Source organism: Antechinus flavipes, chromosome 2 (assembly GCF_016432865.1).
Source record: "Antechinus flavipes isolate AdamAnt ecotype Samford, QLD, Australia chromosome 2, AdamAnt_v2, whole genome shotgun sequence".
In the NCBI taxonomy this organism is placed as follows: domain Eukaryota; kingdom Metazoa; phylum Chordata; class Mammalia; order Dasyuromorphia; family Dasyuridae; genus Antechinus; species Antechinus flavipes.
The window spans coordinates 435,415,869-435,434,751 of record NC_067399.1 but is presented as its reverse complement, the minus strand read 5'-3'; the positions used below and the strand labels follow the sequence as shown (position 1 = coordinate 435,434,751).

The 18,883-nt window shown below is 49.8% G+C and overlaps 1 protein-coding gene across 1 annotated transcript; it reads right to left on the bottom strand.

Moving 5' to 3' along the window:
- Positions 1–6,721: 6,721 nt before the first annotated feature.
- On the bottom strand, positions 6,722–18,210 carry N4BP3 (NEDD4 binding protein 3). Its single transcript, XM_051979065.1, has 5 exons — positions 17,435–18,210; positions 10,770–11,165; positions 10,000–10,542; positions 9,511–9,753; positions 6,722–8,518 (listed from the first exon to the last, which is right to left on the bottom strand). The coding sequence occupies exons 2-5, from the start codon at positions 11,133–11,135 to the stop codon at positions 7,985–7,987; spliced, it is 1,686 nt and encodes a 561-aa protein (XP_051835025.1). The 5' UTR covers positions 11,136–11,165; positions 17,435–18,210; the 3' UTR covers positions 6,722–7,984.
- Positions 18,211–18,883: the final 673 nt, after the last annotated feature.

Genomic DNA, 18,883 nt, shown 5'->3' with positions numbered 1-18,883 from the left:
TCTGTAAAATGAGGAGATGGCAATGGGAAACCTCTGACATCCTTTTCAACTCTAGACCTGTAATGTTATTATCTTTATATAAGCCTTCCACAATCTGACTATTCTATCTTCCAGAAACTGTACCTTACCTCCTGATTTATACACTCTTTATTCCTGCAAAACTGGCCTATGTGTTCCTATAAATTTGATATTTCATCTCTCTCTCCATTCCTGGAAAGTCTTATATAAACACTTTTCTCTCCTCTCTCTAAAAAGGTAGATTATGAGATTTTGCATAAGCTATCATAAGTAAGCCTTTTTTGAGAAGGGGCTGTGAGTTTTAATTAGCTGGGGTTTATGTTGTCATAAGAAAAGGGTTTATGTTGTCATAAGTTGTGTGACTGGTGCAAAATAAAAACCCCAAACCATAAAATCTTTTAAAATATTTTTAAAGGAACATGGGAGCTATAGAGCTGTCCAGTTTAGGGAACGCATAGAATACATGAAAAGGAATAGTGTGAGATAAGGTTCGGCAGCTAGGGAGTAATGTATCCAGCAGGGCATTGAATGCCAGGATGAAAAGTACCAGAATGGGATTCCAAGGAAGGCTTGAAAATGTACCTCAGAATTTGTAGGCACTCCAGAGATGCCTGAATGCCTCCTTCCCTCCCTGACTCCCCCACACTTCCTCATGATGTGGGCAGTACATGTGCGCCTAACAGAGCAAATCCGGGGGCAGTGTTCTTTCTTCACCAGGATGCAAGCAGTGGAAGACTGAGAAAGTGAATGATAATTTTCTCCCACTCAGAGTCTGTCTCTCCCGTGGAGTCGTTCACTCACTGGCTGGCTCAGGGCTGAGTGGGTGCTGTGGAGCAAGGACTAACAGAGGTAAAGTCCTAGGCCTCCCAGACCAATCAGTATCTTAGATACCTAAAGCTGAGGGCACAGGAATCCAGGTCTTCCTTTCATCCCAAGAATCAGAGATTTATTCTGAAACAATGCAATAAATACCTGAGGCATATCTGTCAACATCTGGAGAGCTGTAGGGGAGCCTGGGTGGTCCCAGGCCATCCAAGAAGGAGCAGTGCTTTGAGACCATGACTCACTGGTGGGGGTGTGTGAACCCAGAAGGTCCCAAAGCTGAAGGAATCACTACCCCAGGGGCCCTGGCCCTGAACACGGGCTAGACTGATGAACAAAGATGCAGGAAGCAGACCAGAAAAGCCAGGGGAGCAACGATGACCTCATCAGTTTTTTCGGAGGGGGGAATGGTAAACTGGTCCTGCCTGACAATAGACACCCAAGGGAGATCTGGATTCCAGCCCTGAATCCCTCAGGGCAAAAAGAGGGCTTTTTTTTTTATCTTTGTATCTCTGCTAATACCCAGGACAGGGCCTTACTTGTAGCATGTGATTAAGAAATTTAAGGCAGGAAGAAAACCTGGAGGTTCAGCTGGTTCAAACCCTTCATTTTCACAGGTAAGTAAACTTGAGACCTAGAGAGGTAAATAAAGTACAAAAGAGGACTAGATTGGAAATCCCAGCTCTGCCTCTGACAGCCATTCTCTGGGCCCCAGTGTGCTCATCTGTAAAGGACTTCTGAGATCCTTTCAGTTCTCAGTGCTCTTATGGCTTTGGCTCCAGTGTGTACATGTGGGTTTCTAGAGTGAGTGAAGGCTGTAGCAAAGTTAACTAGAAAATTGAGTAAGGGAGTCTCTCAGGGAACAGCTTTAATGTGGGACTGTCTCACATGTCACCCAAACTGTCAACTTTCTGGGAAGCACATTATAAGTCAGGCTAATTTAATTGGGGCCTTATTTCTGGAACAGAATGTGAATCCCCTGAGGTCAGGGACCTCAGTTTCATCTTTTATCTTTGTATTGCCAGCATCAAAGACAACCAATTATATGCAGTAGGTACTTAATAAACACTTGCTGAAAGATACTTTCAAATAAATCTGGAAAGACAAGATCTGATGCAAAGTGAAATGAACAGAACCCTAGAACATTCTACATAATAATAGCAGCATTGTACAATGATCAATTGTGAATAACTTAGCAATTCTAAGCAATACAGTGATCCAAGACAATTCTGAAAAACTTATTTATGATGAAGGGTGTTGTCTGTCTCCAGAGAAAGAACGAGTGAAGCCTGAATGCACATCAAATATACTTTTTCTTTATTTTTCTTGGGGTTTTTTGGGGGAGGATTTTTAGGGACAGAGGGGATCTGTGTTTTCTTTCACAGCATAATTTACATGGAAATATATTTTGCATAACTATGCATATATAATCCAGGTCAAATTGCTTGTCTTTTCAGCAGAGGTAGGGAAGAGAGGAGAGTAGAAAGGGAATTTGGAACTCAACATTTGAAAATTATTTTCATGTCAAAATTATTTTTACATGTAATTGGGGAAAAGCTAAAATATTAAAATTTTTAAAATGTTAGCTACAATTGAATTGATGCCTAATCACCCAAGAATGACTAAACAAACTGTGGTACATGAATGTAATTGCTATGAGAAATGATGAATGAGTATGGAGAAGCATGGGAACATTGACATGAATTAATAGCGGAGAAAAGCAAACAGAGCCCAGAAGACTCTATACATAATGACTACAATATAAATACAAAGAACAACAGCCACAAAACAAGAGGATGATGCAAAGTTACAAAGAATAAGCATGACTCCAGAGACAGAAGAACACATATCCCAAATCTTTGTGATATTTATATGAATATGTCAAATTACATATATTTTCAAACTTTTTCAATGTATTGGTTAGTTTTTCTTGTTTTTTCTCTTCCTCTTTTTCACCCATACCTGTAAATTATTCTTCTCAAAGCACTACTCTTACTTGGGCTAGTTTGGGACTACCAGGGCTCCCATATGTTGCCAGACTTGCCTCAGACTAATAATAACTAGAACATATGTATTATATACTGATTGGCACTGTGCCAAACACTTTACAATTATTATCTTATTTGATCCTCATAAGAGTCTTGTGAGATAGGGATTATTTTTCCCCCATATACATTTTAGGAAACTGAGGATAACAGAGGTTAAATGACCTGCCTGAGATCACACAGCTAGTAAGTATCTGAACTCAAATTTAAACTTATGTCTTCCTGATTCTAGACCCAGTATTCTATCCACTATGACACTAACTGCTTCTTTTCCTTTAAAAATATTACTTGTTATATGGGATGACTCTACAGGAGAAGGCATATTGGGAATCTCTTGAAAGATGATGTCCAGGTTCTTATTTTTGATTGTGATTTTTAGATAGATCAATAATTTTTAAGTTATCTCTCCTGGATCTATTTTCCAGGTCAATTTTTTTTCCAATGAGATATTTCACGCTTTTTTTTTTTTTTTTTAGTTTTGCTGAATTGTATCTTGATTTCTCATAAAGTCATTAGTTTCCCTTTGCTCAATTCTAATCTTTAAGGAGTTATTTTCCTCAGTGAGCATTTGTACCTCCTTTCCCAAATGACCAATTTTGCTTTTTAAGGCATTCATTCTTCTCATCAGCTTTTTGTATTTTGCACCCTAGGAGGATTATTGGGAGAAATCTTGGTAGTACAAAAATAAAAGCTAATAATAAAATGTATTTTTAAATTAAATTGATGTATTAAAATTTAATTTAAGGAAGAGAAAGGAGATAAGACAAGAGAGGCAGTGTTGCACGGTGGACAATGCTCTAGATTTGGAGGCAGGAAGACCTGGACTTTAATTCCTCTGTCATATAGCCTAGTCATGGGCAAGTCACTTAACCTCCCTAAGATTCAGCTTCTTTATCTGTAAAGTAGTAAAAGCTGGCGTTTATATAGCACTTTAAGGTTTGCCAAGTACTTTACAAATATAATCTCATTTGAATTTCACAAAAACCAGAGGAAGTGGGTACCTTTATTAGCTCCATTTTACAGCTAAAGAAACTGAGGCAGATAGGCAGGTTAAATGACTAGCCCAGGGTCACTATGAACATACTAACAGCGCCTACCTCATAAGTTTATTGTGAAAATAAAATGAGATAATATATGTACAGAGCTTTACAAACCTTAAAGCACTATAAACAAATGAACTCTTATTATTCTATCCAGGCCCAAGGCCAAGGTTTTATTCATTCAACAAACATTTATCAACTAACTTCTAAGTATAGTGCTCGGTGCTGGGAGAGATTCGAAGATAAGACACCGTCCTTGCCCAAAGCAGCCGTGCCTCCAGAAAACAGCCGGTGTTTGGGAAAGTCTGTGTGAGATGGAAGCAGGGGAGGGTTGGGAAAGGAAGGCGCTTGGCAGAGGGGCGGCTAAGGGCTGGTCTGAGGGTCTGGTCCGGGACCGCGACTGCCCCAGTCCATCACAACCTCTCCGGCTGATGGAGGAGCTGGTGGGAGCAGCCGCCGTGTTCTTCCGAGCCCCGCGGTTCCGCTCGGCCCCACCCCCTCGGGCCCCACCCCCGAACATCTGGGCCAGGCGGGAGCTTGGTTTCTGGCGCCGCTGCCAAGTTTTGGTGCCGCCTCCCTCCGTGGGCCCTCTCCCGACTCCCCGGCACACTAATTGCAGGGTGGGGAGCCGCGGTGGATATTCCGAAGCCGGGGCCTGGGCCCCAGCCGAGGTGCTGAGCCCGGGAGCTGGAGCCAGCCACCACCCTGGAAAGGGAGCCGTGCTGGGCTGGCCGAGGAGGGGCGGCCCCGCAGAGGTCCTCCTGCTGCCCCGCCTGTCCCTCTGACCTGAGCCCCCCACGGCCCCGGGCTTCAGTTCCGGCTGGGCTGCCTAAAACCCCTGATATTCCTGGCAGCGAGAAGACTTAAGGTGGAAACCCAGGACTGACCAACAAAAGGCCCTGGGCCCTGTCAATCTTAGAGCCTTCCAGATAGGTTCCAGAGACTCGCTGAAATCCCCCCAAAGCCCGGTGCTGGCAAACAGCCCAATCAAGCGTGGCTTCCCTCTTCCAGAGAGCAGTCAGGCTACATTCCCAGGACCCCGTCCCCCAAAGCAAGGTCAGGCTGTCCTTTCCCCCCAGAGGAAAGCATATGTCCAAAAGGCTGCACTCCGCCCTGAGTGTGCACTCACACCCAGCTTTGTACACGTACGCTGGGCCTCCCACATACTTCCTTATTGCACTGACTTTCCCTTTTATACAGCCCACTCCCACCTCCCCCTATTTATATAGATCCCATTACAGAGGCCTCCCTCTTCCCCACCCTTCCCTCCCCTCCACCCCCTAGACACTCTTATCCTTTTCCTTTTAACAAAGCCATCTCAACCCTCTCCACCATCTGGTCCTGGGGATCTCGCCAGGACTGGCCAAACCAAATCCTGCCGCTGTTACCATTGGTAAAAACCTCGTCTAGTTGGAAGTGAAAGAACCGGCCCAAAGGACCTCCAGGTCTTTGCAGAATACATGTTTTCTTAACTGAATTTTCTTACAAATAGACCCAAACCCAGTTCTATGGAGTAAGGGCTGATGTCAGTCTTTTTTATCCTGCCCCAGGCACAAAAATACTAGCAGATATTTACAGAGCACTTTGAGGTTTTCGAAATGCCTCATTCATGAGCTCATTTGATCCCCACCACAATTCTTTGAGATGAGGGCTACCACTGTTACCCCCATTTTACAGATGAGAAAAGCAAGGACCAGAGGGGTTAAATGATGTGCTTAGAATCACACAACTCCCAGCTGGCTAATACTGTCCAGGACATCATGATGCCTTTCAATTGAATAGAAGCTTCTCGAAGGCAGCTGTTTTTATTTTTGGCTTTTGTCCTTCTGTCTCAAGGCCTGGCACAGGGTAAGAGAGCTGTGATTTCCTCAGTTTAGGGAGTTTCCTTGGAAGAACTTCAGTACTACTAGAACTACACAGTCTATACCCCAATGGAGAGTTCCTGGAGAGTTCCCTAATTCCCCAAGACACAGATGGCAGTGAAGTGGACAGAGTTTTGGGGATCTGGAATCAGAAAGAATGAGTTTGACTCAGACACGGCCATGTGAACCTAAGCAAGTCACATGAAAGCTAGGCAAATTTTACCTCAATTTCCTCATTTGCAAACCAGGGATAATAGCAGTCTACCTCCAAGATTGAGGTAATATTTGTAAGGCAATTTCACAAGCTTTTTGACTCTTTTCAATCTTCTTTTGCTTAGTTCTTCTCCCAAAGCTCCTCTTTTAGTTCCCCAGTAAAGTGTTGGAGTTTGGAGGATTTCTCAATAGGATTTTGGAAAGAGAGAATTTGTTCCTCACCTAAACTAGAAAGGTGGGAGAATCAATCAGTGAAGCTCAGAAGATCATCTCACCCCCACAAAGCCTAGAGAAAGTGCCTTCCTTCCTGTAACTCGATGGTGTTGGACACAGGCCTATCAGAGAAAGCAAACCCTAAATACTAGCTGTTATTATTAAGGGACTGGCCCAGTCTCGGTGTAAGAGGCTGAATTTGAAACTAGGTTTCCTTGTTTCCAAACTCAGCATTCTATCCAAGACAGGCTGTCTTGCACACAATAGGTGGGTGATAAATGATGATTGAATTGAATTGAGTTGTCTGTTTGATAAGAAATGCTTTTCTGGTCCAGATAAGGGCCTTCTTCCACTAAGACAAGGTCAGAGAAGCTATTATAGTATGAAAAGATAGATGATAGTGGAAGTATTGAACCTCCTGAAACTCAGTTTCTTTATAGATACAATAGGGACAATACGCCTTCAAAAATCAAGGGAAATAATGGGTTTTCTAAAAGCTTTGCAAATCTTAATGAAAGAAAAAGTTTTTATTACATGGGCTGCAAAGATAAAAAGCAGCAGCCCCACCCCTTTGCCCTCCAGAAGGTCACCCTGAGTGGACAAGAGGACACTGTAGGAAAACTCAGCTACAGAGCTGAGAGGCCCCAAAGGTCCCCAAGATAATGACCAATGTCAAGGCTTAGGAATTCTCATGATGCTGTAGAGAAGCAGCCCACCATCATTGGGAAGATGGAAATCAAGTCCCAATGGACATCGATTCAAGTTGGGGTTGTCCAGGTGCCCCAGGATGCATCTGGATCCTGCCAGTGTCGGGAAGGGAAAATGGGGAAATATCAGCTACCATCAAAGGGTAGAATGACTTTGAACCTTTGCAAACTTGGTCACGGACTTCTATCTCCTTTTGCTTAGTGCTTCCCCCAGAGCCCCTCCTTTAGGTCCCTCGTAAAGTCCTCTCAGTAGGATTTTGGAAGCAGGCTTTGTTCCTCCCCTAAATCTGAAAGGTGGGAGAGTCACTCAGTGAAGCTCAGAAGACCCTCTCCTACCCCTGCAAAGCCCAGGGGAAATGCCTTCCTTCCTGTAACCCAATGGAATTGGATTCAGAGAATCCAGACCTTGACAAGAAAGGGATCTAAAAGCCGGGCTGCGACCCCCTCACCTGGGTCACGTCTGGAAGGCTCTCCTTCACCTTTCCCAAACACACTCCTCTGGGACACCATTTGACAGAAGCAGGCCTCAGCAAAGCGAGAAGAGTCTCCAGTTTAAAAAACAACACCACAACAGCATGGCTTTATTCTTTGAGGGGCGGGGCACCTATGTCTCCCCACACTGGCCCGCAGGGAGTCGGGGACATGACACAGGGGCTCATGGTCTCCAGGCTCCCGCTCTGTTCCAGCCCTTTCCCCCACCACTCTCTGTCATGGGGGATCCTACTCTAACCCTCCCAGCCTCTCCGCTGGATCTCGGATGCAGATCACATAATCAATCCAGGGAGTGGTTAAGCGTCAAGACACACTTGGACAAATGATAAAGGGGGGGAAGCACCCCCTGAGCTTCTGCTTCCAAGCACCAAACGAGGGCAGTGCCCACACTGGGAGCCCTCCTCCCCGGCCTGGCCTAGCCCCACATGGAGCTCTCCCATCTCTCTCTTCTCAGGGCCTACGACCCTACAGAGGAATGGGGAGAGAGAGAAGGGGGCTTTTCCCTCCCGACTTCTCCCAGGGACTCTCCCTGTGGGGTCCTGTGACAGCCACCTACTCGGCTCCAGCAGCACTCAGATTTTGGAGGACTCAAGCCTCGGGCTCCATGGTGCCTGGGGGGCTCGAAGCTCCCTCAGCTCCCTCAGCTCCTGCTCCAGGGTCTGATTGCGGTGATACATCTCCATGTAGCTCACCTGGATCTCCCGCTGGTACCGCAGGACCCTGTTCTTCTCCTCCTGCCACGTCCTCCGCTCCTGCTCAAAGAGCAGGGCCTGCTCCCTGCCCTGCTGCCGCTCCCGTTGCAGCTCGCTCCACAGTCTCTCTGCCCCGCCGCTGCCCGCCTCCCCCCGAAGGCCCTGGCTCTTGGAATCATCCGTTTCACAACCCCCGTCAGGCAGTTCCCCCGGGCCCGGCCCCTCCGACGGGCTCTGGTGGCAGAGCGTGTCCCGAAGCCGGGCCAGCTCACTGTCCTTGGCCTCGGCCTGGGCCCGGCTGCTTCGGAGTTTGGTCTTCAGGCTGAAGATCTCTGCGAGCTTTTGGGCCAGCTCTGCTTGGGCCTCCCGCAGCTGCTGCTTCAAGAGAGAGATTTCTGAAGTTTTCTGGCCCACCTGGCAGAAAAGGAGAAGCATTAGGGAAGGTGGATCAGGGTGGAAGGAGCAGGGGGAGGCGAGGAAGGGTCTCTAGCACTCTCTCTGACTTGGAACTGGAGGGGCCTTCCTTTCTCTGGGATAAGATGATACAGCTCTCTCAGGACTGTTATAATGATTTATAAACTGCTCCAGAAGTGGGAACTGTTCTTTCTCTAGCCTGCCTTTTGTAGGAGTGTTTTTATCTTCGGGGAGCTACTCCTGCCCTTTTCCCTCCACCCCAGATCCATGGTTCCCTCAGCCCAGCTCCTTCCTCCCCATAGGGTGAAGAATCAAATCAGCAGGAATTAAAAGTTGAAAGGAACCATAAAGATCATCTAGGACATGGGTTTCCCCAATTTTTTAGGCACCACACCCATTGGCTTTCAGTTAATCTTCTTGGATCCCCAAAATAATATACAAAGAAGCAGATTCAGGAGTTCCTCATGCATATGTACATAAGAAATAAAAGATGTTGATTTCAATGGGATAATATAACTATTTACCCAATATTCCCCATGTCCCCTTGACAAGCTTCTTGTACCATCCTGAGGTATATATAGACATACAGACCAAGATGGGAATTCTTGCTCTAATTCACCCCCTTCCTTTTCAGAGAAGAAATGGGGGCCAAGCAAAAAATGACAGCTCATAGACTAAGCAAATTAGAGCTGAAAGGAAACTTAGAGGTCACCAAATCAAAGACCACAGATTGAGGGCTGTAAAAGATCTCTTAGGCCATCCAGTGCAGCCCCCTCACTTTCCAGATGAGGAAACTGAGGCTCAGAAGCCTACGAAATTTGTCCAAAGACACACAGGTAATAGGGAAAAACTCAAGTCATCCGACTTAGAATTGCTATTCTTTCCTCAGAGCAAAGCCAGATCTTCTAGCAGAAGGTCTCACTGAATCTCGGTCCCAGTCTTCCAGCCCCGGGTCAGGGGCTGCTCTGGGCCAGATGCCAGCTCCCCCTCACCTCCCACTTGGCCTCCTCCTCCAGACTAGGACTGGTGCGGTCCGGGGAGTGCGGGGGCTCCTTGGCCAGGCCCTGGAGAGCACTGAGCTCCTTCCGCAGCCTCCGCTGCTCCTGCTGAGCCATGAAGAGCTGCAGCTGGAGGCTCCGCTCGTTCCGTTCAGCCTTCTGGGCTATCTCCTGCAGCTTCTCGTCATAGAGACGCTTCAGCTCGGCCAGCCACAGCTGCTGCCTGTCCTCCAACTCCTAGGGGAGAGGGCAGGACCTCAGCGGAGACTGACCCAGAGACACAAACCTCCCTCCCTGGACACGAACACAAGCCCCGTTGAGGGCAGGCTCTTCCAGAAGTCCCCAAATATCCCAGGGAACAAGGGGGGGGGAGATTGGGGGAGGAACAGATGGAGAGAAGAAAGAACATAAGGATAGGGCCTGGATGGCAGAGAGATGGAGGAGGACAGGTTGTGGGGGTGATACTGGGGGACCAGCCCTCACCTGTGCAAACGGGCTGGGACCATCCTCGTCACCGAGGCCTCCCTTCAGCTCTGATAGACCCCCAATCCCAGGCTGGCCCTGCCGCAGGGCCATCGAGTCCTGGGCCATCTGAGCAGTGTAGGTGAAGTCGTAGGGCGGTGGGGGCTCGGGCAGGCAGCCCAAAGCCGCCAAAGGCCCCATTTCGCCTGCAGTCACCAAGGCCTGCTCTTTAGGGCTTCGGGCAGCTCGATCCAGGGAGCCCCCAAGGTGATTGACATGTCCCACAGAAGCACTGAAAGGGCCAGGGCCCCCGCTGCCCCCGCTGGAGGAATCAGACAGGCCAGGGTCGGGGCCGCCTTCATCCAGACTGAGGGCCTGCAGCAGCTGGGCCCGAGCTCGGCTGGCCTGGGGACCAGGGCTCAGGGGGGGGTTGCACACAAGCGTATGGAGGCTTCCATTGCTCTTCCACAGCTTCTGGCCCTTGTGGGCTGCCAGGCTCTGCATGGACAGGAAGCTCTTCCCTGTACCTACCGTTGGTTTGAAGACTGAGGGGCGGATGCGGCACTAGATGGAGAAAGGGGAAAAGATATGTGAGGCTTTCCCTGCCCAATCTCAGAGGTTCCCCACCCAGCTGCTTGGAGGGGACCCCTCCAGAGGGAGAGCCTCCTGTTTCCCTGCCCCAACATCATGCCCCGAGCTCCCCTCTCCATTGGGGAAATTTCCCAAACCACAGCAGAGAAGAAGCCCCCTTTCCCTGCTCTCACCGCAGGGTCCAGTTGTCGGACCCTCACCTTATCAAAGCGGCCCCGCTCGGGCAGGGAGGTCTTGGTGAAGTCAGCCCCCCGGGGGTGCTCCCGGTAGTAAAGACCAGCATAGTTGCTATGATGGTCATCATCCCCCTGCCGGTGAGACCCCCCTGATGGCCAGCGTTTGGTGGTCTTGGAGTCCTTCTTGGCCAGGTGAAGGTAGCTGAGGAGCTCTCGCTGACTCAAACCCTTCCGAAGGAGTCCATCGGGCTGGCGTGAGCCTCGGGCACTCCCCAGGGCAGCCCGCAGCTCCTCAGGGGAAAAGTCCTGTCTCTCCAGCAGGCTACCCACGCTGCCCATGGCGTGGAGGGCAGTGTCACTGGATCTCGGAGGTCTCTGCACTGTTGCCATGAAGCCTCAGCAGGGCTGAAAGGGCCGGCTCTGGGAAGATCAATGGCAGGCTCAGAAGGGTGTTTCCCCCCATCCCTCCCAAGGCAGACATCTCCCACAGGTACAGACCTTGAGTGTAAGAACCAGAGAACCCCATTACCATTCTCGGCCCTGTTCCCAAGAAGGTCTGGCCTTCCTGGCCTACAACAGCACCTTTCAGAGAATAGCTCCATCCAGCATCCAGCCAATAGCATCCACCCACTCTCTCCTCGTCCTCTGCCCAGTACCAGGCAGAGCAGGGTCTCAAGGCTTGGGGATGCAAATTCCCTTCTCTCCCAAACCCAGATCTTCACCAGTGGGAGATGAGGGGGAGGCCTTTGGCCATGGCTGCCCATTCCCTATAGCAAGCGTGTCCTGAGCCAGCACAACCAAGACGCCCAGGGCCTGTGGTCCTCCGTCCCTGTGCTCCTTTTCCCCTGACATATTCTAGATTGAATGTCTAGACTCAAGGAGGGATGGGGAAAAGGTGCTGCCCTTAAGAACTGTGACTAGGTTAAGGCTTTTCACCCCATACACAGGAGAGGTCCAAACACACAGTGGGACCGGTATGAGTGTGGCAGTGAGCGCTCTCTGAGCTCAGATGAACTCCTTGCAGACCTTCCCTCTCTTTTCTTCTCCTTCTGGGCCCCAGTTGAACCTGGGCAGAAGGGCTTGTGGGAGAAGGAAGTAGAGAAACAGAAACAGTCCAATCCATGCCCCAAGGGAAGCATCGGGAAAGGGCTAGGACCCTGGGTTCCCCAGCTGGAGAGACACAAACAGGAAGGGCCTGGAGAGAGGAAGGATGGAGCCGGACAATGGGCAGTGACATCCGGAGCAGGTGTGTATGTGTTGGGGGAGGAGGAGGCAGCTTGCTTACTCATGCTACCTTCACAGAAAACAGAGAGCCCTAAGCAACTCAGACCTTCAGACCCACTTGTTCTGGGGCAGAAGGGGATGCACCTGGGAGCCTAGTCCCTTGATGGACTTCCGGATTGCCCCTTCCTCCCTATCCCCCCTAGACAAAGCCAGCTCCCCTACTCCCTACCCCACCCCAAGCTCCATTCCCCAGAACCATTTCCAGCTTTTGTGTTTTTTGTATGTGTGTGGAGAGCTAGGAGTCAATGAGCTCCCACCAGCAAGTCAAGGACTTGAAAACTGGGGGGGGGGGGAGGAGGATACAAACTTTGGGGAAAGATTCCTATTTGGTTTTCCTCCCACCCAAGGGACTTCCCCCACCCCTCTTTTTCCGGTGCTCATAAAAACAAAAACAACGAGAAATCTTGGTCGGGTGGGGATTGAGAGGGTGGGAAAGAAGTTTCCCCTTCAATCTCCCCCTCTGTTTTCTGGGCCTTCCCATCTGATTCTCGGCTTCTCAGTGTGGGCGGAATTTTTGGAGACCCTGCCATGCCCAGGGTTGGAGGTCCTGGTGTATGAAACAAAGTACCTCCTGGGAGCAGAACAACAACCCAGGAGTCCTCTCTCCTCGTTTGGGTCATAGAGACTAAAGCTAGAAGGAATCTTGGAAATCACCTTCTTTGAACCTCTAATTCTAAAGAAAAGAAAACAGAGAGAGAAGGTAACTTGACCAGGTTCACACAGCAGAGAGCCAAGTGATTTGAATCCAAGTTCTGACTCCAAATCAGTGCTTTCCTCCAACTCCCTTTTCATTCACTCCAACAAGCGTTTCTTAATTAGAAGCCGACTGTGTTAGCCGCTGTGCACTCCTTGGAGTTGACTCTCCACGTCGGAAGTACACACATGCACACACAGGCACCCACACGGGCCAGCCCCACCTTCTGGGCCGTGATGATCGGGGCATCATTCACCCGGTCACCCTCAGGCACATTCCTGCCCCTGCCAGTACAACCCCCAGCCACCAAGAGTGCCCAGGGTGTGGGGGTGGGGAGAAGCTTCAACTGGAGAGCGGGGCTGAAGGGAGGGACAAGAGAGGGTGAGGCAGAGCCTGGGGAAGCCCCGGGTGACTCTGTTCAAAGGCATGTCAGGAGCCAGGAATCAAAGAATTCTTCATTTCCGTTCTCTATTGTCCTCTCAGAAGCCTAGACCTTTTCTGTGCCTTTGTTTCTCTTCCAACAACCACAGGATCATAGATCATGGGTTCACAGAAGTAGGCTGGAAAGGACCTTAGTGGTCATTCAGCCTAGTAAAGGGAATTAAGTCACTCTCCTTTTATAGGTAAACTGAGGCACAGAAAAATCAAGGGGCTTGCCCACTCAGCTAGTAGGGGTCTGAGACAGGATTTTCCTGTCCCCCAAGTCCAAGATCCTATCCACTTTTGTTTCCCATTCAGAGCTGGACAACATCCAGAGGGAAAGGGGACAGTTTGTCATCCTTTGGAACTCTGGCCACGAGGGCTAGACTCCCTCTACTAAAGGCCATTTTCTTTGTTCTGGCATCCAACTGAAAGAGAAGGACTATGTGCTGGTATTCCTCCTCATCTTGAATTTCTAGGGAGAGATTATTGTGGAGGGGGGAAGATAAAAAGGGACAACACATAATCTTGATTCTAATTCTGACAACCCAGACTGGTTTTTTTTAGGTCGGGGTCTCAATTCAGGAGTCTCAGAGCTTGGAAGTAAGAGGTAGAACACCTGTCTAGGGCGGGGGGTGGGGGAGGGTGGGAAGGGTCCTTTGAAGCCATATGCATACCTAGAGTAACATGAGTGCACATTCATACACAGAAAGGCAGATAGACAAACACCACACGCACACACACACACACACACACACACACACACACACACACACACACTCCTGGAGCTAGAGTCAGAAGAAAATAGGCTTTCTTAACACAGGACTTGGGTCTGCTATAATATATTCCCCAGTGAACAGAGCTGAAAGGAAACTCAGGGACCATCTATCCCATCCCTTCATTTTAGAGATAAGATCATTAAGAACGAGAGATGCTGAGCGACAAGGTCATACAGGTAGCCCAAGTGGCAGAGCTGGATTAAGGTCTCAGATCCTCTAACTGCAGCTCCAACCCCCATTTCACTGCACCAGGAATTCTGTAAAGATTTGGAGATTGGAACTGAGCTGGGCTGAGATGGGGAGAGCCAGCCTTAGGCCCATTCTCCAGTCTTAGTCTTTCCTAGTGACCCCATTGGGCCTGCTCAGGAAGTGGTCAAGGTTTTGGGGCTAACCCTGGGACAGAGGGAACTCCAAGGAATGCTCTGGGGGTCGATGTAATCCCTCCATTTAAAGGGATTTCATATCCTCAGCCCCTCCCCCAAGGCTTCAGCTGCTTTTTGAGGTCCACCTTCCACCCCCTAAACTTCCCCCCCTCCCCTCCACATTCCAGGCTGTTGCCTAGACACATTACAGCTAAGAACTCAGGGTAGGGCAGGAAGGAGAATAACCTGGGATTAAGCACCCAGGGGGGGCAGGGAGGGAAGAAGGGAAGAATGGAGTTTCCTGACCAGCTCCTGGGATTAGGATGAGTAAACTGGAGCCTTGGAGGTGAATCAAGGCCTCCTCATGGTTCCCACAGGCAGCCAGAGAGGCTTCTTTGGGGTAAGGCAAATCTAATCTCTCTCCTCTATCCAACCCAGACTAGATTCTACCATTCATTCCCTTTATTATTGAGGCTGAATCCACCTTAGTCCTTAGTTTCCTCTTCTGCAAAAGGAAAGGACTTACTAGTCCCCAGGATTTCTTCCAGCTCTGACATGCTACATTATACGGATTCTGTACAGGACAGGTCCCTCAGAGAGGTAGACACAATATCAAAGGCCCCTTTGTGCCCACTGCTAGCATCTTTCTATGGCCTGAGAGATAAAAGCTGACCGACAGAACACACTCCGGGGGGGAGGGAGGGGGGAGGTGGATGTCCACTCCAGGGCCTTCCAAACTGGAAGACTAGTCATACCCAGCTCTTGACCATCACAGACCAGTCAGTTAGTCTTCTCACCCCTCTGCAATTCCTGGCTAGGTTTGGCTTAGCAGGGAGACCAAGTTGGGCTAGGGGGATGGGTTAGGAGGGAGCAAGCTCCTTAACAACTGGGGGGTCTCAGCCAGGGAAGGGCCCTACCACCTGCTAGACAGATTGTTTTTGCAACAACAGCTTGGGCCTGAGGGCCTGAGGGTGAAGCTGAGAGGAGAAACTGGGAATGTAACTCTCCAGAGGAATGGGGTTGGGCAGGGGCCCAGAAAGTCACTGTGGCTCCAGATAAGAGGCTGGGGCTTTGGAGGGGGCAGGGCCCCTTCAAAGAGACACTGATCCCAAAAGCCAGCTGCCTGATCTCCCTTATACTACAGCCCCATATCAGACTTTGAAGCTGAGGCCAGTACTGGAGGAAATGGGAGCCCTCCCAATCTTTAGTCAAGATGGGGAGGAAGGCAAAGAGAAGAAACTCTAGTATTCTGGGGGCTTGAGACGCCCTTTTGATAATGAGAATGTGAATCTTGGTCTTCCTGGAGAAGAGTGAAAGGAAGACTGATTAAATATCAAGATCCCTTCCAAGATGCTTCTATGGATCACAGACAAGCTAGACAGAGATTCCAGGACCTGGGCTGGCTATGGGCTTTTTGTATTCTTTAGGCACCCAGCCAAAGTCTTCTGAACTCAAGAAAAGATGATGCATTTTATCCATTTCTCAGCCAGGAAAGGCTGAGTCCCAGGAGAGAAATGGAAAAATGTCCTGGGAGAATTCTAGTCCTTAGGGTCTTAGCTGCAGAATGGGGAGAGGGGAGGAGGAAGGGAACTCCCAGAATTCTAATTCTACCTTCTACCTGTCCCATAACTCAGGACTTTAATTTTCCGCATTTGAGCAATGGGGTCAATACAATTTCCTGGCTCTGAGAGCCCTAGCTGGGTTCCTGGAGTGGACAGAGACCACATCCCATTCTGACCCTGAAAGTCCAAATACCTCCCTCACAGGCCAGAGTCACCAGACAAAAGCAGAAAGCCTCAGCTGTGAAATCCTGGACTACTTTGAAGGAAGGGGAAAATAGCTTTTGGAAGGAATAAATGTTTGTGCATACATACATACATATGTGTTTAATATGTATACATTTATGTGCATACACATGGGCGTATGTAACATCAGTCAGGAATATATGGGCGTGTGTGTACACACGCGTGTGTGCATGTGCCTGTATATGTACCCGCGCCTATATACATGAATATTACATACTCATATACATACACACACCAGGAAATTTCTACTCCTTCCGGCCTCCACTCCCCTTTTCGGACAGCCAGAAGGAAGGGGTGGCTCAGCAGGCAAGTCCAGTCCCCAGCAGGTAACCTAGCCAAGCGGCCAGCCCCAAGAAGCAGGGGAGGAAACTGTCCCCACCCATGTCTGCGCCTGTCTAGGAGGCGCCTAGCCCAGGACAACCTCACAAACCTTCCCACACTGGAAGCCACAGCTCCAGGCAGATTTTGGTCCCTGTGCCAGGCCACCTGTCCCAGCCCACCCAGTCTGACGTTGCTGCTTCCACCTAGGTGTCGGTGAAGGTGACCCTCCTAGAACTAGGGCTAGGTCACCTAGTTCTCTATGGGGTTCTTAGCAACTATGCCTGGGTAGGGGGTGTCTTCCCTCCCACTCAGAGTTGGGGACTGAGGCGTGTAGGAGGGAGCAGGTACGGAGAAGCAAAGGCGAGGTCGGACGAGGGGCTCCCCTCAAAGCAGTCTCACAGGATGCAAATAGACTTGACCAAGTGCAAGGCAAATGAGCGGGGCCACCCCGGATCACCAACGCGCATTCCTGGAGCAGCTGCTCTCTCTGAACAGACCTGGGGTAGAATAGAGCTCTTCCCTGCCCCTCCCACCTTTCGTGGTCCCAAGGACTGAGCTAGGGCCGGAATTGGGGAGGGGAGGCAGGGGCGCTGGCCTTTTGAGTCCCAAGGTTGGCCGGCCAGGTCCAAGCTCTTAGAAGCCAAGTACGGCCGGGGACTGGGGGCTGGGAGCTGGCTGCAAAGGAAAACCCCAACAGAGCCCTGAAGCCCAGAATCCCAAACCTCTTTCCGCAACAGCGCGCCGGTGTCTCCGAACTGAGCCACTGAAAACCCTCAATAAGCAAGAATTCTGAAAGGGCACTTGCAGATTTCTTACATCTAGTGTCCCCCTTCCCCGCTAACCGCATTTTACAGAGGGGGACATCGAGCCCCCAAGAGAAGGGGCTATTTGTCCAAGGTCACACAGGGGGCTCTTCCTAAGCGGTCCCGGGGACAAGGCGAGGTACGCTGCTGTGTACGGTGCTCTCCCCTCCCTCCCCTTAATCCCTACCCCACAGTCTAGGAGCGCGTCCAGGTACACTCACCATATTGGCGCCGGCTCTCGCTCCTTGCCTGCCCGCCGGATCCTGGGCTTGGGACCGGGGCTTCGGGGTCCCAGCTCCCCGATCGCTCAGCAGCCTCTTCCCTCTCCGAGATTCGAACCCTCTTTGCTCAGGCTCCCGGCTCTAGAAGGCACTGAAAGCCCGGCCACCGGCTCTGCCGCAGGGACGCAGAGAAAACGCGGTCAGATCCAGGAACCGGAGCCAGAGTCGGCGATTCAAGTAGTTCGTTCTGCACCCAGAGGCAGAGGGAAAACCTGGCCTGACTCAGTCCCAGAATTTGAGACCTGGACCGGTCCCAGAATAGGCAGCCAGCCACCCCAGAAAAGCGAGAATGGAGAAATGGAAGTCCCGCAGCACCACCGCCCTTCTCGTCCGGAAAGTGTGGGCCAAGGTATCCCCCGCCTCCCACTCTCCGGGCTGAGGCAGATTCCTAGAACCATCTCCCTCACCCCTCCTCTCTGGAATACACTAATCCCAGTGCTGGTCCTGCCCCATCCTGCTGCCCCTTGGCGCGCCCTGGGCACACCCCTCCTTCTGACCCAGCTGCAGGAGGTGGGTGGGACAGAGCCCATGCTTGGGAGTTGTGAATTTCTGAGTTGTACGCCCGGCTCCTGGCAGAACCGGCTATTAAAAGTAAAGTGCTTCTTAGCCTACCTCTTTATTATTTCTTCTTGTCTCTTCCACCCAGTAGTACTGCACATAAAACAAAGATAATTTTCTTTGAGATTATGAAAAGAACCCTACAGGCGAACACGCTCAAAAAAGAGACGTCTCACACCCTTACATGAATACGTATCTCTGCACGTATGTTTACATGTATATATGCATTTGGCATCTGCTTTGTTGGAGAGGTCTCTGAGCCGGCCATTCGAGCATTTGCCTGTCCTGGACGGGTGACATTCTTGGCAAGGAATTTCATGGAGCAAATGCCCACTACCAATGCAGATTCGGGGGCCTCTTCTTGCAGAGCCTAAGACATTAAGGTTGTCTTGTCTAAGATCACTCATGGTTAGCATGGGTCGGAGAAGAAATTTGAACCCAAGTTTTTCTGACTCAGAGACGGGCGGTTCATCTAATAATACTTTACATTTTAATAGTATTTTAAGGACCGCAATTGCTTTCTAACATTGTGAGGTAGCTAATGCCAATAATCTTCTCCCATTCTAGAAATGGAAAAAAAACCCAAAAACCAACAACAGCTGAGTCCCAGAAGGCTTGTATTTTACCTAAACTATAGTCACTTGACAAATAGATGTCAGAATGGTAACTCCAAACCCGGGTTCTCTGAGACAGTGAATACTTTCTAAGTCTAAAGCCAGTGAGTACTTTTCCAAATATACACATTTATATGTAGTCAGGAAGCTAGAAGAGACGATCGATAGAGCTCTGGACCTCAAATAAAAGACCTGAGTTCAAAAGTCACTCCAGATT